This window comes from Streptopelia decaocto, assembly GCF_964273445.1.
Source record: "Streptopelia decaocto genome assembly, contig: HAP1_SCAFFOLD_1776, whole genome shotgun sequence".
In the NCBI taxonomy this organism is placed as follows: domain Eukaryota; kingdom Metazoa; phylum Chordata; class Aves; order Columbiformes; family Columbidae; genus Streptopelia; species Streptopelia decaocto.
In genome coordinates this window covers 1-17,991 of record NW_028115674.1, presented here as the reverse complement: position 1 = coordinate 17,991, position 17,991 = coordinate 1, and the positions used below count along the sequence as shown (strand labels likewise).

Here is a 17,991-nt window from a genome sequence, read left to right as displayed (position 1 = left end):
CCCCCATGTCCCCCCATGTCCCCTGTCCCCTAGCAGGGTGACCTCAACAGGTGCCCCCCCCGCGGGTACTGGATGGCGGGGGGGTCACTGTGTCACCCTGATGATTGACAGCTCGGGGGTCCCCAATGTCCCCATCATCCCCGATGTCCCCATGACCCCCATGTCCCCCTATGTCCCCCATGTCCCCATCACCCCCATGTCCCCATGTCCCCTGTCCCCTAGCAGGGTGACGTGGACAGGTGCCCCCCCCGCGGGTACTGGATGGCGGGGGGGTAGCTCTGCGTCATCCTGATTGACAGCTCGGACGAGGCGTCGGACGCGCTGCGGGGGCGGGGCCAGGCGCGGGGCTGCAGGAATTGCCCCGACAGCCCCGAGCAGGCGCTGAGCCGGGGGCGCAGCAGCCCCGGGGGGGCCCGGTACAGCTCCTCCTCCGCGTAGCGCTTGGTGAACAGGTACACGGACATCACCCCCGCGCCCTGCGGGGACACGGGGACAGTCACCGGCACCGCCGGCACCGCGGGCAACAGCGTGCAAGGGTGTGCAAGGGTGTGCAATGGTGAACAGGTACACGGACATCACCCCCGCGCCCTGCGGGGACACGGGGACAGTCACCGGGACCGCCAGATCCGCGGGCAACAGCGTGCAAGGGTGTGCAATGGTGTGCAATGGTGAACAGGTACACGGACATCACCCCCGCGCCCTGCGGGGACACGGGGACAGTCACCGGGACCGCCAGATCCACGGGCAACAGCGTGCAAGGGTGTGCAATGGTGAACAGGTACACGGACATCACCCCCGCGCCCTGCGGGGACACGGGGACAGTCACCGGGACCGCCACATCCGCGGGCAACAGCGTGCAAGGGTGTGCAAGGGTGTGCAAGGGTGTGCAAGGGTGTGCAAGGGTGTGCAAGGGTGTGCAATGGTGAACAGGTACACGGACATCACCCCCGCGCCCTGCGGGGACACGTCACCGGGACCGCCAGATCCGCGTGCAACAGCGTGCAAGGGTGTGCAAGGGTGTGCAAGGGTGTGCAAGGGTGTGCAAGGGTGTGCAATGGTGAACAGGTACACGGACATCACCCCCGCGCCCTGCAGGGACACGGGGACACGTCACCGGGACCGCCAGATCCACGGGCAGCAGCGTGCAAGGGTGTGCAAGGGTGTGCAAGGGTGTGCAAGGGTGTGCAAGGGTGTGCAAGGGTGTGCAATGGTGAACAGGTACACGGACATCACCCCCGCGCCCTGCGGGGACACGGGGACAGTCACCGGGACCGCCAGATCCGCGTGCAACAGCGTGCAAGGGTGTGCAAGGGTGTGCAATGGTGAACAGGTACACGGACATCACCCCGCGCCCTGTGGGGACACGTCACCGGGACCGCCAGCACGGGGAAATCCACGTGCAACGGCGTGCAACAACGTGCAATGGTGTGCAAGGGTTTGCAAGAGGTTGCAATGGAGTGCAAGGGTTTGCAGTGATTTGCAATGGAGTGCAATGGTGTGCAAGGGTTTGTAATGGAGTGCAAGGGTGTGCAATGGTGTGCAAGGGTTTGCAATGGAGTGCAATGGTATGCAATGGTGTGCAAGGGTTTGCAATGGTGTGCAAGGGTTTGCAATAGAGGGCAATGGTGTGCAAGGGTTTGCAATGGTGTGCAAGGGTTTGCAATAGAGGGCAATGGTGTGCAAGGGTTTGCAATGGTGTGCAATGGTGTGCAAGGGTTTGCAATGGTGTGCAAGGGTTTGCAATGGAGTGCAATGGTGTGCAAGGGTTTGCAATGGAGTGCAATGGTGTGCAATGGTGTGCAAGGGTTTGTAATGGTTTGCAAGGGTGTGCAAAGGTTTGCAATGGTGTGCAAGTGTGTGCAATGGTGTGCAAGGGTTTGCAATGGAGTGCAAGGGTTTGCAATGGTGTGTAAGGGTTTGTAATGGTTTGCAAGGGTGTGCAAAGGTTTGTAATGGTGTGCAAGGGTTTGCAATGGTGTGCAAAGGTTTGTAATGGTGTGCAAGGGTTTGCAATGGAGTGCAATGGCGTGCAAGGGTTTGCAAGGGTGTGCAATGGTGTGCAATGCATGTGCAATGGTGTGCAATGGAGTGCAATGGTATGTAATGGCTTGCAATGGTGTGCAAGGGTTTGCAATGGTGTGCAGTGAGTGTGCAAGGGTTTGCAATGGAGTGCAATGGTGTGCAAGGGTTTGTAATGGTTTGCAATGGTGTGCAAGGGTTTGCAAGGGTTTAAAGGGTGTGCAAAGGTTTGCAATGGAGTGCAAGGGTGTGCAATGGTGTGCAAGGGTTTGCAATGGTTTGCAATAGTGTGCAATGCATGTGCAATGGTGTGCAATGGAGTGCAATGGTGTGCAATGGAGTGTAAGGGTGTGCAATGGAGTGCAAGGGTTTGCAATGGTGTGCAATGGTATGTAATGGCTTGCAATGGTGTGCAAGGGTTTGCAATGGTGTGCAGTGAGTGTGCAAGGGTTTGCAATGGAGTGCAATGGTGTGCAAGGGTTTGTAATGGTTTGCAATGGTGTGCAAGGGTTTGCAAGGGTTTAAAGGGTGTGCAAAGGTTTGCAATGGAGTGCAAGGGTGTGCAATGGTGTGCAAGGGTTTGCAATGGTTTGCAATAGTGTGCAATGCATGTGCAATGGTGTGCAATGGAGTGCAATGGTGTGCAATGGAGTGTAAGGGTGTGCAATGGAGTGCAAGGGTTTGCAATGGTGTGCAATGGTATGTAATGGCTTGCAATGGTGTGCAAGGGTTTGCAATGGTGTGCAGTGAGTGTGCAAGGGTTTGCAATGGAGTGCAATGGTGTGCAAGGGTTTGCAATGGAGTGCAAGGGTTTGCAATGGTGTGCAGTGAGTGTGCAAGGGTTTGCAATGGAGTGCAATGGTGTGCAAGGGTTTGCAATGGAGTGCAAGGGTTTGCAATGGTGTGCAGTGAGTGTGCAAGGGTTTGCAATGGAGTGCAATGGTGTGCAAGGGTTTGCAATGGAGTGCAAGGGTTTGCAAATGTTTGCAATGGTTTGTAATGGTTTGAAATGGTTTGTAATGGTGTGCGCTGGTGTGCAGTGAGTGTGCAACGGTGTGCAGTGAGTGTGCGAGGCGCGCCGTCACCTCTTTGAGCAGGAAGGAGGAGGCGGCGAAGGCGAAGCTCCAGCCGTAGCGGTACTGGAAGTACTGGTCCGAGCCGCTGGGCCGGTTCATCACCTCGTCGTTGATGCTGGAGATGTACAGCACCAGCCCCACCACCAGAGACAGCCCTGGGGGGGCCCCAAAATAACCCCCGGTCATGGGGGGACCCCAAAACAACCCCTGGGGGGGCTGGAGAGAACCAGCCCCACCACCAGAGACAGCCCTGGGGGGGCCCAGACACCCCCAAAACACCCCTGGTCACTGGGGGGGACCCCAAAAACACCTCCAAAACACCCCTGGTCACCAGGGGGACCCCAAAACAACCCCTGGGGGGGCTGGAGAGAACCAGCCCCAGCACCAGAGACAGCCCTGGGGGGACCCAAAATAACCCCCGGTCATGGGGGGACCCCAAAACACCCCCTGGGGGGGCTGGAGAGAACCAGCCCCACCACCAGAGACAGCCCTGGGGGGACCCCAAAATAACCCCGTGGGCACGGGGGGACCCCAAAACAACCCCTGGGGGGGCTGGAGAGAACCAGCCCCAGCACCAGCGACAGCCCTGGGGGGGCCCCAAAATAACCCCGTGGGCACGGGGGGACCCAAAACAACCCCTGGGGGGCTGGAGAGAACCAGCCCCACCACCAGAGACAGCCCTGGGGGGGCCCCAAAATAACACCATGGGCACGGGGGGACCCCAAAACAACCCCTGGGGGGGCTGGAGAGAAACAGCCCCAGCACCAGCGACAGCCCTGGGGGGACCCCAAAATAACCCCCAGTCATGGGGGGACCCCAAAACAACCGCTGGGGGGGCTGGAGAGAACCAGCCCCACCACCAGAGACAGCCCTGGGGGGGCCCAGACACCCCCAAAACACCCCTGGTCACTGGGAGGGACCCCAAAAACACCTCCAAAACACCCCTGGTCACCAGGGGGACCCCAAAACAACCCCTGGGGGGGCTGGAGAGAACCAGCCCCAGCACCAGCGACAGCCCTGGGGGGGCCCCAAAATAACCCCCAAAACACCCCTGGTCACCGGGGGGACCCCAAAACACCCCCTGAGGGGGCTGGAGAGAACCAGCACCAGCACCAGCGACAGCCCTGGGGGGACCCAGACACCCCATGGGCACAGGGGGACCCCAAAACACCCCCGTGGGCACGGGGGACCCCAAAAACACCCCCAAAACACCCCTGGTCACTGGGGGGACCCCAAAACACCCCCTGAGGGGGCTGGAGAGAACCAGCCCCACCACCAGCAACAGCCCTGGGGGGACCCCAGACACCCCCAAAACACCCCTGGTCACTGGGGGGGACCCCAAAACACCCCTGGTCACTGGGGGGGACCCCAAAAACACCCCCTGGGGGGGCTGGAGAGAACCAGCCCCAGCACCAGCGACAGCCCTGGGGGGGCCCCGAAACACCCCTGGTCACTGGGGGGACCCCAAAACAAGCCCCCTCACCAGTGGGACCCCAAAACACCCCCTGGGTCAGTTCTGGGGATTTGGGGGGGTCCCAGGGGCCGATCTGGGGTTTTCTGAGGTCAGTTCTGGGGGCTCTGGGAGGTTTTGGGGGGTCTATAGGTGGTTTTGGGGGGGTCTCCCATTGGAGAGGATGATGAAGATGCTGCAGATGAAGAGCAGCAGCGTGTGATGGGATTTGGGGGGTTGGGTCAGTTTTTGGGGTCCCTGGGGGGGTGCTATGGGGGTGTCAGGTTTGGGGGTGTTTTGGGAGGTCCATAGGGAGTTCTGGGGCGTCTATAGGGGGTTTTGGGGGGTCTATAGGTGGTTTGGGGGGTCTCCCATGGGAGAGGATGATGAAGATGCTGCAGATGAAGAGCAGCAGCATGTGCTGGGGAATGGGGTTTGGGGGTCATTTTGGGTCAGTTTTTGGGGTCCCCGGGGGGTGCTATGGGGGTGCCCGGTTTGGGGGGCTCAGGGGTGTTCTGGGGGGGTCCCTGGGATGTTTTTAGGGATCTATAGGTGGTTTTGGGGGTTCCATAGGTGGTTTTGGGGGGTCTCCCATGGGAGAGGATGATGAAGATGCTGCAGATGAAGAGCAGCAGCACATGCTGGGGATTTGGGGGGTTTGGGTCAGTTTTTGGGGTCCCTGGGGGGTTCTATGGGGGTGCCCGGTTTGGGGGGTCCATAGGGGGTCTCTAGGGGGTTCTGGGGGGTGTCTCACCGGAGAGGATGAAGAAGATGCCGGAGACGAAGGCCAGCAGGGTGCGCTGGGGCCGGATGTGCCCCACGTTGCTGATGACGAAGGCCGTGAAGACGAGGAACAGGCTGACCATGGGGAACGGGGTGGCCGTCCGCACCGTCTCTGCACGGAGGGGACCCTATAGACCCCTATAGATACCTATGGATCCCTAGAGACACCTATAGAGCCCTATGGAACCCCACAGACACCTATAGACCCCTATGGAACTCTATAGACCCCTATAGGAACAGGCTGACCATGGGGAACGGGGTGACCGTCCGCACCGTCTCTGCACGGAGGGGACCCTATAGACCCCTATAGATACCTATGGATCCCTAGAGACACCTATAGACCCCTATGGAACTCTATAGACCCCTATAGGAACAGGCTGACCATGGGGAACGGGGTGGCCGTCCGCACCGTCTCTGCATGGAGGGGACCCTATAGACCCCTATAGACACCTATAGACCCCAATGGAACCCCACAGAACCCTATAGACCCCTATGGAACTCTATAGACCCCTATAGGAACAGGCTGACCATGGGGAACGGGGTGGCCGTCCGCACCATCTCTGCACAGAGGGGACCCTGTAGACCCCTATGGCACCCTATAGAACCCACGCACACCATCTCACCACCCCCCATAGAACCCCTATAGCCCCCCCTAGAAGCCCCGTAGCCCCCATGTCCCCTATGGCCCCCATAGGTGACGCACTGAGGATGTTCTCGGTGTTCTCGGTCACCAGGTTGATCTCGGGCTCCAGGAAATACTCGGAGGCGACGCAGCGACCCTTCTCACGGCCTGGAATGTATAGAATCTATAGGTAGGACCCCATAGAGACCCTCCTCACGGCCTGGAATGTATAGAATCTATAGGTAGGACCCCATAGAGACCCTCCTCACGGCCTGGAATGTATAGAATCTATAGGTAGGACCCCATAGAGACCCTCCTCACGGCCTGGAATGTATAGAATCTATAGGTAGGACCCCATAGAGACCCTCCTCACGGCCTGGAATGTATAGAATCTATAGGTAGGACCCCATAGAGACCCTTCTCACGGCCTGGAATGTATAGAATCTATAGGTAGGACCCCATAGAGACCCTCCTCACGGCCTGGAATGTATAGAATCTATAGGTAGGACCCCATAGAGACCCTCCTCACGGCCTGGAATGTATAGAATCTATAGGTAGGACCCCATAGAGACCCTCCTCACGGCCTGGAATGTATAGAATCTATAGGTAGGACCCCATAGAGACCCTCCTCACGGCCTGGAATGTATAGAATCTATAGGTAGGACCCAATAGAGACCCTTCTCATGTCCTGGAATGTATAGAATCTATAGATTCTAAACAGGGATGGGGTTTTGGGTACCAGTGATGGAGTTTGGGATACAGGGATGGGGATTTGGGTACCAGTGATGGAGTTTGGGATACAGGGATGGGGATTTGGGTACCAGTGATGGATTCTGGGATACGGGGATGGGGTTTGGGATACAGGGATGGGGATTTGAGTACCAGTGATGGGGTTTGGGTACCAGTGATGGATTCTGGGATACAGGGATGGGGTTTGGGATACGGGGATGGGGATTTGGGTACCAGTGATGGATGTAGGGATACAGGGATGGGGATTTGGGTACCAGTGATGGATGCTGGGATACAGGGATGGGGATTTGAGTACCAGTGATGGGATTTTGGGTACCAGTGATGGATGTTGGGATACAGGGATGGGGTTTGGGGTACCAGTGATGGATTTTGGGATACAGGGATGGGATTTGGGGTACCACTGATGGATGTTGGGATACAAGGACAGGGATTTGGGTACTAGTGATGGATGTAGGGATACAGGGATGGGGATTTGAGTACCAGTGATGGGGTTTTGGGTACCAGTGATGGATTCTGAGATACAGGGATGGGGTTTGGGATACGGGGATGGGGATTTGGGTACCAGTGATGGATTCTGGGATACAGGGATGGGGTTTGGGTACCAGTGATGGATGTTGGGATACAGGGATGGGGATTTGAGTACCAGTGATGGGGTTTTGGGTACCAGTGATGGATGTTGGGATACAGGGATGGGGTTTGGGATACGGGGATGGGGATTTGGGTACCAGTGATGGATTCTGGGATACAGGGATGGGGATTTGGGTACCAGTGATGGATGTTGGGATACAGGGATGGGGATTTGAGTACCAGTGATGGGGTTTTGGGTACCAGTGATGGATTCTGGGATACAGGGATGGGGTTTGGGATACAGGGATGGGGATTTGGGTACCAGTGATGGATGTTGGGATACAGGGAAGGGGATTTGGGTACTAGTGATGGATGTAGGGATACAGGGATGGGATTTGGGGTACCACTGATGGATGTTGGGATACAGGGATGGGGATTTGTGTACCAGTGATGGATGTTGGGATACAGGGATGGGGATTTGAGTACCAGTGATGGGGTTTTGGGTACCAGTGATGGATTCTGGGATACAGGGATGGGGTTTGGGATACGGGGATGGGGATTTGGGTACCAGTGATGGATGTTGGGATACAGGGATGGGGATTTGAGTACCAGTGATGGGGTTTTGGGTACCAGTGATGGATTCTGGGATACAGGGATGGGGTTTGGGATACGGGGATGGGGATTTGTGTACCAGTGATGGATGTTGGGATACAGGGATGGGGATTTGAGTACCAGTGATGGGGTTTTGGGTACCAGTGATGGATTCTGGGATACAGGGATGGGGTTTGGGATACGGGGATGGGGATTTGGGTGCCACTGATGGATTCTGGGATACAGGGATGGGGATTTGAGTACCAGTGATGGGGTTTTGGGTAACAGTGATGGATGTTGGGATACAGGGATGGGGTTTGGGATACAGGGATGGGGATTTGGGTACCAGTGATGGATGTTGGGATACAGGGATGGGGATTTGGGTACCAGTGATGGATGTTGGGATACAGGGATGGGGATTTGAGTACCAGTGATGGGGTTTTGGGTACCAGTGATGGATTCTGGGATACAGGGATGGGGATTTGGGTACCAGTGATGGGGTTTTGAGGCCCATGGCTGTTTCTTGGGATACAGCGATGGGTGTTTGGGTACCAGTGCTGGATCCTGGGATCCAGGGACAGGGATTTGGGTCCCGGGGGTGCGGTTTGGGGTACGTACCGGCGAAGAAGCAGACGCGCCAGAGCCCGGCGTGCAGCGCCATGCGCACCTGCGTGCTCTGGTTCTGCGGCAGCACCACCCCCTCCTCCATGTAGAGCCAGTAGTCGGTGCTGACGGCGATGCCCACCAGCAGCAGCCCGCACGCCCCGAACACGCTGCTCAGCAGCGTCAGCGCCCGCGAGCTGCACGAGCTCATCCTGCACCCTGCAACGGGAATGGGGGCTTAGGGGGTGTCGGGGGGGGTCACTATGGGGGGTTTGGGGGGGTTTCGTGGGGTTTTGGGGGGTTTTCGTGGGGTTTTGGGGGGATACAGGGGATGGAGCTGGGGGTATGGGGGTGATGGAGAGGGATGCAGGGGATGGAGTGGGGGGTCCTGGGGGGGATGGAGATGGATAAGGGGGTGCAAGGGGGACATGGGGGTCACTATGGGGGGGTTATTGGGGTTTTGGGGGTTTTCATGGGGTTTTGGGGGGATACGGGGGGAGTAAAGGGGGTGTGGGGGTGATGGAGAGGGATGGAGTGGAGGATGTTGGGGGTCTTGGGGGTGATGGAGAGGGATGCAGGGGATGGAGTGGGGGGTCCTGGGGGTCTTGGGGGGACGGAGAAGGATATGGGGGAGAGCAAGGGGGTCATGGAGGGGGTCACTATGGGGTGTTTTTTGGGGGGGCTTGGGGGGTTTCGTGGGGTTTTGGGGGGATACGGGGGAGTAGAGGGGGTGTGGGGGGTGATGGAGAGGGATGCAGGGGATGGAGTTGGGGGTGATGGAGAGGGATGCAGGCGATGGAGTGGGGGGTATTGGGGGTCCTGGGGGGGATGGAGAAGGATATGGGGGGAGCAAGGGGGACATGGGGGTCACTATGGGGGGGTTATTGGGGTTTTGGGGGGTTTCATGGGGTTTTGAGGGGATACGGGGGGAGTAAAGGGGGTATGGGGGTGATGGAGAGGGATACAGGGGATGGAATTGGAGGTATTGGGGGGGATGGAGAGGGATGCAGGGGATGGAGTGGGGGGTCCTGGGGGTCTTGGGGGGGGGATGGAGAAGGATATGGGGGGGAGCAAGGGGGACATGGGGGTCACTATGGGGGGGTTATTGGGGTTTTGGGGGGTTTCGTGAGGTTTTGGGGGGATATGGGGGGAATAAAGGGGGTATGGGGGTGATGGAGAGGGATGCAGGGGATGGAGTGGGGGGTCCTGGGGGTCTTGGGGGGGGATGCAGAAGGATATGGGGGGGAGCAAGGGGGTCATGGAGGGGGTCACTATGGGGTGCTTTTGGGGGGGCTTGGGGGGTTTTCATGGGGTTTGGGGGGTTTCATGGGGTTTTGGGGGGATACGGGGGAATAAAGGGGGTATTGGGGGTGATGGAGAGGGATGCAGGGGATGGAGTTGGGGGTATTGGGGGTCCTGGGGGGGATGGGAGGGGATATGGGGGGACATGGGGGGCTACTATGGGGGGTTTTGGGGGGTTTTCATGGGGTTTTGGGGGGATATAGGGGATGGAGTTGGGGGGGGGTCCTGGGGGGGATGGAGAAGGATAAGGGGGGTGCAAGGGGGACATGGGGGTCACTATGGGGGGGTTATTGGGGTTTTTGGGGGGTTTTCATGGGGTTTTGGGGGGATACAGGGGATGGAGTTGGGGGTATTGGGGGTGATGGAGAAGGTTATGGGGTATGGAGTGGGGGGGTCCTGGGGGTCTTGGGGTGGGGGGGAAACGGAGAAGGATATGGGGGATACATGGGGGTCCTATGGGGGGGTTTTGGGGGGTTTCGGGGGGTTAGAGGGGAAATAAAGGGGGTCCTGGGGGGGGATGGAGAAAGATATGGGGGGGACTTGGGGGGTCACTGTTGGGGGGTTTATTGGGGTTTTGGGGGGATACAGGGGATGGAGTGGGGGGGGGGGGGGATGGAGAGGGATACGGGGGGGGGTACAAGGGGGACATAGGGGTCACTATGGGGGGTTTTGGGGGGGATGCAGGGGATGGAGTTGGGGGGGGTCTTGGGGGTGATGGAGAAGGTTATGGGGGGGTGCATTGGGGACATGGGGGTCACTATGGAGGGGTTCATGGGGTTTTGGGGGGTTTTGGGGGTGGTTTGGGGGACAGGAATGGGGGGTTAATGGGGGGATTTGGGGGGTCCTGGGGGGATTTTGGGGACACAGGGACCATAATGGGGGGTGGAAGGGAAGGGGGGGGGGGGGGGAGCACACGCGTGTGCACGCCCCCCTCCCTCCCCCCCCCCCCATGCACACGGGGCCCTTTGCACGGGCCTCGCACACGCGTGTGTGACCCCCTGACCCCCCCCACGTGACCCGCCCCCCCCCCCCGCACACGCGTGACCTCGCACACGCGTGTGTCCCCTCACCCGCTCACGGCGTCGCTGGGCCCCGCGGAGCCATCGGGGACGGACGGACAGACGGACACGGCGCGGGGGGGGGGGACAGACGGACACGGTGGGGGGGGGAAACAAGGGACAGATGGACGCGCTGGGGGATGCGGGACAAATGGACACGGGGGGGGGGGGTGGTGGGACAGACGGACGCGGTGTGGGGGGAAATGTGGGACAAACGGACGCGGGACAGACGGACACGGGATGCGGTGGGGGGGTGGGGGGCGGGGGGGGACGGACGCGCCGGGGGACAAACGGACACGACGTGGGGACAAACGGACGCGGGGGGAGGGGACGCGGGATAGACGGACACGGGATGGGGGGCGGGAGGGGATGAAGGACAGACGGACAGGCAGAGGATGGAGATGCGGGACAGGCGGACAGAGGATGGGGGATGAAGGACAGACGGACGCGGGGGATCGGGCTGAAGGACAGACGGACGGGGGATGGGGCTGAAGGACAGACGGACGGAGGATGCGGGGTGGGGGGGGAGGGGGATGCCGGACGGACGGACAGACACGGGTTGGGGTGGGGGGGGTTGTGGGATGCGGGACGGACAAGATGCTGCAGGACAGACGGACGCGGGAGGGGGGAGGGGGGGAGGGCACCGGACAGACGGACGGAGGCGGCGGCGGCTGCGCTGGAGGACGGACGGACAGACGGACGGACGCACAGAGCGCGGCGGCCTCGGCCGGGGGGGGGGAGGGGAGGGGGGGTGGGGGAGGGGGGGGTTGGGGGATGGGGGCCCCCCCATTCGGCCCCTCCCCCCCCCCGCGGCCACCGTGATGTCACCGGGGCGGCCGCTCTTAAAGGGGCCGCGCGCGATCGCCCTCCCCACCCCCCCATCAATAGGGGACCCAGGCGTCCGGGCACCCATCACCCCAAAAAAGGGACCCAGGAGTTCGGGTATCCCCCCCCCACCCCATCAATAGGGGACCCAGGCGTTCGGGCAGACCACCCCACCCCTTAGAAAAGGGACCCAGGAGTTCGGGTATCCCACTCACACCCCCATCAATAGGGGACCAGGCGTCCGGGCACCCATCACCCCAAAAAAGGGACCCAGGAGTTCGGGCATCCCCCCCTTTCCCATCAATAGGGGACCCAGGCATCCGGGTAGATCCCCCCCACCCACCCCTTAGAAAAGGGACCCAGGAGTTCGGGCAACCCCTCCCCTTCCCCCTCAGAAAAGGGACCCAGGCGTCCGGGTGTGGACAGACACACTTTTATCCTTCTAATGGGGGAAAAGGGCCCAAAATTGAGGGAGCACCCCCCCCCCCCCCCAAACCAAATCACAGGGATCCCCAAAAATAGGGGCAGCATAAATGGGGACCCCAAAGTGACCCCCCCCAAAGGGACCCCAAAATAACCCCCCAAATGACCCCCCAAACTGGCCCGAATTTGGGGTCCCCCAGGGGTTTTTGGGGTGGGGGGGGGGGACACGGGGGGGTCCCAAAAGTGACACCAGAGGCTCCGTTTTATTCCCATTTTATTTCCAGATTTGCCCCCCCCCCCCCCCGAGATATAAAAGATACAAAAAAGAGGAAATAACCAAAAACATAGAAAATTAAGAAAAAGGGGGGGGGGGGGGAAGGCAGTGCCCCCCCCCCGTGACATCATCATGACGTCACTGAGAAGCACCGAGGAGGGGGGGACCCCATTCCCACCCCCCCCCCACAAGGGGGGGTCACCACATGGGGGGGGTGTCCCAATAAATACCCGATGGTTGTGCCCCCCCCCCCCCAATCTCAGGAGTCATGTGACACCCCCCCCCCCCAATATCTCAAGGGTCACATGACCTCCCACCCCCCACCCCCATATCTTGGGGGGGTCACATAACCCCCTGTTTCAGGGGTCATGTGACACACCCCCCCAATATCTCGGGGTCACATGACCCCCCCAATCTCAAGGGTCACATGACCCCCACCCTTCCAATATCGGGGGGGGGGGGGTGTGTGTGTGTGTGAACACAAGTCACATGACACCCCCCCCACCCCCCCATTTTGGGGGTCACCCCCATCTCAGGGGGGGGGTTGGTAAGGGGTCCCATGACCCCCCAATATCTCGGATGGGGGGGGGGGGTGGGCACAAGTCACATGACCCCCTCACCCCCCCCATTTTGGGGGTCACCCCCATTTTGCTGGGGAGGGGGGGTTAAGGGGGTCACGCCCCCCCCAAAAGCACCACATTTATGGGGGTGTCACTCCCCCCCACCCCCCCATAAAGTCCAAGGTGGTTAAAACCCCCCCAAATGTTTTTTTTTTGGGGGGGGGGGCGGGGGGGGCAGCGCCGTCCCTGCCGGCGTTTTGTGGCGGGGGGACACACACTTTTTGGGGGGGTCGGCTGTGTGATGTGGGGGGGTCAGGACATCTTCCAGATGGTGAGCGAGGCGGTGAGCACCCCCGCGGCGAAAATGGAGACGGTCTGCCAGGTGGGGGGGGACACGGAGGAGAGGAGCCCGTCCTGGGGGGGGACACAGTGAGATATGGGGGGGATATGGGGGACATGGGGGGGACACGGGGATATGGGGGACATGGGGGGGACACGGAGGAGAGGAGCCCGTCCTGGGGGGGGGACACAGTGAGATATGGGGGGGATATGGGGGACATGGGGGGGGACACGGGGACATGGGGGGGGACACAGAGGAGAGGAGCCCGTCCTGGGGGGGGGGATACAGTGAGATATGGGGGGGATATGGGGGACATGGGGGGGGACACGGGGATATGGGGGGATATGGGGGGGATATGGGGACAGGAGGACATGGGGGGACATGGGGGGGACACAGGGATATGGGGGGTATGGGGATATGGGGGAGACATGGGGACATGGGGGGATATGGGGAACATGAAAATATGGGGGGGACATGGGGATATGGGGGGGACAGGGGGGGATGGGGGGGACATTGGGGGTTATGGGGGGATATGGGGGACATGGGGATATGGGGGGACATGGATATGGGGGACATGGGGGGGGACATGAAGATATGGGGGGGACATGGGGGGCATGAAGATATGGGGGGACATGAAGATATGGGGGGACATGAAGATATGGGGGGACATGGGGGGCATGAAGATATGGGGGGACATGGGGGGCATGAAGATATGGGGGGGACATGAAGATATGGGGGGACATGAAGATATGGGGGGGACATGAAGATATGGGGGGGACACAGGGATATGGGGGACGGGGGGGATGGGGATATGGGGAACAGGAGGACATGGGGGGGACATGGGGATATGGGGGGTTATGGGGACAAGAGGACATGGGGGGGACATGGGGATATGGGGGACAGGGGGGATGGGGGGGTCATGGAGATATGGGGGGGACAGGGATATGGGGGGCTATGGGGGACATGGGGATATGGGGGGGACATGGGGGGGGACACGGGGATATGGGGGGATGGGGGGGTTATATGGGACAGGGGGACATGGGGGATATGGGGGGTTATGGGGGGACATGGGGGGACATGGGGGGACATGGGGGAGGATATGGGGGGATATGGGGGGGACATGGGGGGGGATATGGGGGACATGGGGGGGGATATAGGGGACATGGGGGGGGGATATGGGGGACATGAGTGGGGACATTTTGGGGTGGTTTTGGGGGGATTTGGGGACACAAAGGGGGTTATTTTGGGGTGGTTTTGGGGGGGTTCTTTGGGGTCACAAAGGGGGTTATTTTGCAGGTTCTTTGGGGTCACAAAGGGGATTATTTTGGGGTGTTTTGGGGTCACAAAGGGGGTTATTTTGGGGTGGTTCTGGGGTCACAAAGGGGATTATTTTGGGGTGCTTTGGGGTCACAAAGGGGTTATTTTGGGGTCACAAAGGGGTGTTTTCGGGGTGTTTTTGGGGCGCTCACCCATCCGCCCTGCGCCTGGATCCAGCCCAGCACGCGCTCCCGCAGGAACTCCAGCGTCCAGCCCAGGATGGTGCGAACCAGCTCGGGGAGCTGCCTGCACAGCGCCTGCAAAACGGGGGGACACGGCGGTTTGGGGGGGCCCATGGGGTGGGGGGGGTCAGGGGGGGTCAGGGGGGGCCCTGGGGAGGGGGTTTGGGGGGGTCCTGGGGGGTTTTGGGGGGATTTCAGGGGGTTTTGGGGGGATTTCAGGGGGTTTTGGGGGGTCCCAGGATGGTGTGAACCAGCTCGGGGAGCTGCCTGCACAGCGCCTGCAAAACGGGGGGACACGGGGGTTTTTGGGGGGGTCCATGGGGTGGGGGGGGTCCTGGGGGGTCAGGGGGGTCCTGGGGAGGGGGTTTGGGGGGTCCCGGGGGGTTTTGGGGGATTTCAGGGGGTTTTGGGGGGTTTTGGGGGGTCCTGGGGGGTCCCAGGATGGTGCGAACCAGCTCGGGGAGCTGCCTGCAAAATGGGGGGACACGGGGGTTTGGGGGGTCCATGGGGTGGGGGGGGTCAGGGGGGGTCAGGGGGGTCCTGGGGAGGGGGTTTGGGGGGGTCCTGGGGGTTTTGGGGGGATTTCAGGGGGTTTTGGGGGGTCCCAGAATGGTGTGAACCAGCTCGGGGAGCTGCCTGCAAACGGGGGGACACGGGGGTTTGGGGGGTCCAGGGGGTGGGGGGGTCCTGGGGGGTCAGGGGGGGTCCTGGGGAGGGGGTTTGGGGGGGTCCTGGGGGGTTTGGGGGGATTTCAGGGGGTTTTGGGGGTCCTGGGGGGTCCCAGGATGGTGCGAACCAGCTCGGGGAGCTGCCTGCAAAACGGGGGGACACGGGGGTTTTTGGGGGGGTCCATGGGGTGGGGGGGGTCCTGGGGGGTCAGGGGGGGTCCTGGGGAGGGGGTTTGGGGGGGTCCCGGGGGGTTTTGGGGGGATTTCAGGGGGTTTTGGGGGGTCCTGGGGGTCCCAGGATGGTGCGAACCAGCTCGGGAGCTGCCTGCAAAATGGGGGGACACGGGGGTTTGGGGGTCCATGGGGGTGGAGGGGGTCCTGGGGGGTCAGGGGGGGTCCTGGGGAGGGGGTTTGGGGGGGTCCTGGGGGTTTTGGGGGGATTTCAGGGGGTTTTGGGGGGTCCTGGGGGGTCCCAGGATGGTGCGAACCAGCTCGGGGAGCTGCCTGCAAAATGGGGGGACACGGGGGTTTGGGGGGTCCATGGGGTGGGGGGGGTCTGGGGGGGTCTGGGGGGTCGGGGGGGTCCTGGGGAGGGGGTTTGGGGGGGTCCTGGGCGGTTTTGGGGGGATTTCAGGGGGTTTTGGGGGGTCCCAGAATGGTGTGAACCAGCTCGGGGAGCTGCCTGCACAGCGCCTGCAAAACGGGGGGACATGGGGTTTTTGGGGGGTCAGGGGGGTGTGGGGGGTCAGGGGGGTCGGGGGGGGTCCTGGGGAGGGGGTTTGGGGGGGTCTTGGGGGGTTTTGGGGGGATTTCAGGGGGTTTTGGGGGTTTTGGGGGTCCTGGGGGGTCCTAGGATGGTGCGAACCAGCTCAGGGAGCTGCTGCAAAATGGGGGGACACGGGGGTTTGGGGGGTCCATGGGGTGGGGGGGTCAGGGGGGGTCAGGGGGGGTCCTGGGGAGGGTTTGGGGGGTCCTGGGGGTTTTGGGGGGGATTTCAGGGGGTTTTGGGTGGTCCTGGGGGGTCCCAGGATGGTGCGAACCAGCTCGGGGAGCTGCCTGCAAAATGGGGGGACACGGGGGTTTGGGGGGCCCATGGGGGTGGGGGGGTCCTGAGGGGTCGGGGGGGTCCTGGGAAGGGGGTTTGGGGGGATCCCGGGGGGGGTTTGGGGGATTTCAGGGGGTTTGTGGGGTCCCAGATGGTGTGAACCAGCTCGGGGAGCTGCCTGCAAAATGGGGGGACACGGGGGTTTGGGGGGGTCCATGGGGATTTGGGGGTCAGGGGGGTGTGGAGGGTCAGGGGGGGCCCTGGGGAGGGGGTTTGGGGGGTCCTGGGGGGTTTTGGGGGGATTTCAGGGGGTTTTGGGGGGTCCCAGAATGGTGTGAACCAGCTCGGGGAGCTGCCTGCAAAATGGGGGGACACGGGGGTTTTTGGGGGGGTCCATGGGGTGTGGGGGGTCAGGGGGGGTCGGGGGGGTCCTGGGGAGGGGGTTTGGGGGGGTCCTGGGGGGTTTTGGGGGGATTTCAGGGGGTCCTGGGGGTCCCAGGATGGTGCGAACCAGCTCGGGAGCTGCCTGCACAGCGCCTGCAAAACGGGGGGACACGGGGGTTTTTGGGGGGGTCCATGGGGTGGGGGGGGTCCTGGGGAGTCAGGGGGGGTCCTGGGGGAGGGGTTTGGGGGGGTCCTGGGGTTTTTGGGGGGATTTCAGGGGGTTTTGGGGGGTCCTGGGGGGTCCCAGGATGGTGCGAACCAGCTCGGGGAGCTGCCTGCACAGCGCCTGCAAAACGGGGGGACACGGCGGTTTGGGGGGTCCATGGGGTGGGGGGCGTCCTGGGGGGTCAGGGGGGGTCCTGGGGAGGGGGTTTGGGGGGTCCTGGGGGGTTTTGGGGGGATTTCAGGGGGTTTTGGGGGGTTTTGGGGGGGTCCAGGATGGTGCGAACCAGCTCGGGGAGCTGCCTGCAAAATGGGGGGACACGGGGGTTTGGGGGGTCCATGGGGGTGGGGGGGGGGTCAGGGGGGATCAGGGGGGTCCTGGGGAGGGGGTTTGGGGGGGTCCCGGGGGGGGTTTGGGGGGATTTCAGGGGGTTTTGGGGGGTCCTAGGATGGTGTGAACCAGCTCGGGGAGCTGCCTGCACAGCGCCTGCAAAACGGGGGGACACGGCGGTTTGGGGGGGTCAGGGGGGACACGGGGGGGTCCTGGGGGGTCGGGGGGGTCCTGGGAAGGGGTTTGGGGGGGTCCCGGGGGGGGTTTGGGGGATTTCAGGGGGTTTTGGGGGGTTTTTGGGGGGTCCCAGAATGGTGTGAACCAGCTCGGGGAGCTGCCTGCACAGCGCCTGCAAAACGGGGGGACACGGGGGTTTTTAGGGGGTCCATGGGGTGGGGGGGGTCAGGGAGGGTCAGGGGGGTCCTGGGGAGGGGGTTTGGGGGGATCCCGGGGGGGTTTGGGGGGATTTCAGGGGGTTTTGGGGGGTTTTGGGGGGTCCCAGGATGGTGCGAACCAGCTCAGGGAGCTGCCTGCAAAATGGGGGGACATGGGGGTTTGGGGGGTCCATGGGGGTGGGGGGGGTCAGGGGGGGTCGGGGG

The 17,991-nt window shown here is 61.9% G+C and overlaps 2 protein-coding genes across 2 annotated transcripts; both read right to left on the bottom strand.

Moving 5' to 3' along the window:
* Positions 1-218: 218 nt before the first annotated feature.
* LOC309452676 (voltage-dependent calcium channel gamma-7 subunit) lies at positions 219-8,672 on the bottom strand (the record flags this gene model as incomplete). Its single annotated transcript, XM_082077325.1, has 5 exons — positions 219-476; positions 3,105-3,250; positions 5,300-5,440; positions 6,032-6,118; positions 8,477-8,672. 5 exons carry the CDS (start codon positions 8,670-8,672, stop codon positions 219-221), a joined length of 828 nt encoding a protein of 275 aa, XP_081933451.1.
* Positions 8,673-13,127: 4,455 nt separating this feature from the next.
* On the bottom strand, positions 13,128-14,856 carry LOC309452677 (apoptosis regulator BAX-like; the record flags this gene model as incomplete). Its single annotated transcript, XM_082077326.1, has 2 exons — positions 13,128-13,317; positions 14,713-14,856. The coding sequence occupies 2 exons, from the start codon at positions 14,854-14,856 to the stop codon at positions 13,216-13,218; spliced, it is 246 nt and encodes an 81-aa protein (XP_081933452.1). The 3' UTR covers positions 13,128-13,215.
* Positions 14,857-17,991: the final 3,135 nt, after the last annotated feature.